The sequence below is a fragment of the Poecilia reticulata genome, unplaced genomic scaffold, assembly GCF_000633615.1.
Source record: "Poecilia reticulata strain Guanapo unplaced genomic scaffold, Guppy_female_1.0+MT scaffold_1730, whole genome shotgun sequence".
Taxonomy (NCBI): Eukaryota; Metazoa; Chordata; class Actinopteri; order Cyprinodontiformes; family Poeciliidae; genus Poecilia; species Poecilia reticulata.
In genome coordinates this window covers 1-2,090 of record NW_007616461.1, presented here as the reverse complement: position 1 = coordinate 2,090, position 2,090 = coordinate 1, and the positions used below count along the sequence as shown (strand labels likewise).

General features: G+C 45.4%; 1 protein-coding gene across 1 annotated transcript; it reads right to left on the bottom strand.

Moving 5' to 3' along the window:
• Positions 1-6: 6 nt before the first annotated feature.
• On the bottom strand, positions 7-2,086 carry LOC103461481 (zinc finger X-chromosomal protein-like; the record flags this gene model as incomplete). Its single annotated transcript, XM_008403773.2, has 1 exon — positions 7-2,086. A coding segment is annotated over one exon (933 nt), but the record flags the coding sequence as incomplete, so codon positions are not given.
• Between the last annotated feature and the right edge of the window lie 4 nt (positions 2,087-2,090).

Here is a 2,090-nt window from a genome sequence, read left to right as displayed (position 1 = left end):
ACAATAATTTACGTCCCATAGAAGTCTAGTTACACTTAACTATACAACAAGTTGTAAGTGAAATAAATATAAAAACAGAAATGATCACAGGTGTTAAAGGATGTAAAAAGCCATAATACGCATACACCACCAGCACCTGGCATCTGAATGTTGCATCTAGAAAGATATACATTTTCCCTTTTCTACTGGCAAAAGTACATCTGTGAAAACACAATTCAGTCCATAGATCCAGATTTGCAGCACCACATATACTGTATGATTCCCAACATACATTTCACTCAAATCAACTTTGAAATTCATTGGGTTTCTCTCCCTTCTTTGAATTAAAAGATTGAAACACTGAAATTTTGGGCTTAGTCTCCGCTTGATCCGGGCAACTGAGCACATTTACAGACAAGAAACAGAAATATTGGACATAAAGTAAAGCATTGATTGCACAGCGATTCATGTGCATGTGTCGACGTTAAATCACAACCATAGCGCGTCCACTTCTTTTACAGGTAAATTGAATGATTGTGGTGGACACAGAATGATTTTTGATACCGTTCCGTTTTCGTTACCACAACAAAACCATTATGTTACATATTGGTGGGATCAAAGCACCAGGAAGCACAACATAGGGGGACTTTTTATGGCCTTCTTTCTCCCTTTCATTCACACGCACACAAACGAACTGAATTTCACAAGTGCTACTTAGAACATGTGGCTAATCCATACCTCTGTTGGGTTAAAAGTATATTTTAAAAGAATGATGCAAACATTTTTGAAAATTACACTTTGATTAAGACAAATAATTAGGACCGATTTTGACCGAGAACTGATTGCTACCTGCCAAATCCAAAAACGTGTATCTACAAAAAGACAAACTGCCATGCACACAGTCACCAGCAGGGGACATGCAGTTAAAAAGTGCAAGTCTATGAAGAAGGGGAAGAGGAGGGTGCTAACTTTGTAAGAGACTTAATGGTATGTACATGAGTATACGTCTGCGAAGAAACATAAGGCTGAGGATTAGAAAGAGCAAAAACAACAGATTGGACAAAAGTAGAGCGAACACACCACACAGTTTCTGTGAGTGTGCAAGGACTCAGGTGTGTGATGGGCGTTTCTGATGTTGGTCTTTGTTCTGGCACAGTATTTGGCTCAGTCAGAGTCACTCTGCTTTCACTACGTCCTTGTGGTGACGCATGATATGCTGGTTCTTCTCCGAGGGCCGTCGGAACCCTTTGGAACAGATCTCGCAGCGGTGCGGGTAGTCCTTTGTGTGAATGGAGATCACGTGCCGCTTAAACCCCGAAGCGTCCCCGGTGCTGTAGTCGCAGTACTGGCACTGGTAAATTCTTTTCTCTTTCTGTCCTTTGCCGATAACAACAGTCACACTGCTGGCTAAGCTGGCCGCACTGACCCTGGCTGGTGGGCCGGACCCACCCGAGCCACTCGGTGCAGACTTTTTAGGCGCCGCAACGGGAGTGTGCGTCTCTGTCCTTTTCGCCTCACTTTTTTCAGGTGAGGCCTGCTGCTCTTTTGTGTGGACAGACAAAATGTGGCGGCTGAGGATGAAGGGGTCGGCAATTTTGAAGTTGCAGTGCCGGCACTGGTGGAGTTTCTTAGTGCGGTGAGACACAGAGTGCTTCTTGAGCTCAGATGGCCGGTGGAAGCCCTTTCCGCACACCGCACATTTGTGTGGATAGTCCTTGGTGTGAACAGATATGATATGGCGTTTCAGGTCACTGGAGTTTGAGCTTTTGTGATCACAGTGGGCACAATGGTGGGTCTTATTCTCCTCGTGAGTCAGTCCGTGTTGCATCAGCTCCTCCTCCTCTGCGAAGGTCTGGAAACAGCGTTCGCACTTGTACGGCATCTCTTTGCTATGCTTAGTCTTGATGTGCGTTTTGAGATTGGAGGAATCGGCTGACTTGTAGTCGCAGTACATACAGGAATAAGGCTTCTCGCCGGTGTGCGTGCGCATGTGTTTCTTCAACTCCGACGGGTGCCGAAAGCCTTTCCCACATTCCACACAGATGTGAGGGAAGCTTTTGCTGTGGACGGCCAACAAGTGTCGATTGAGCAGTCCCTGCTCAGCGGTTTCA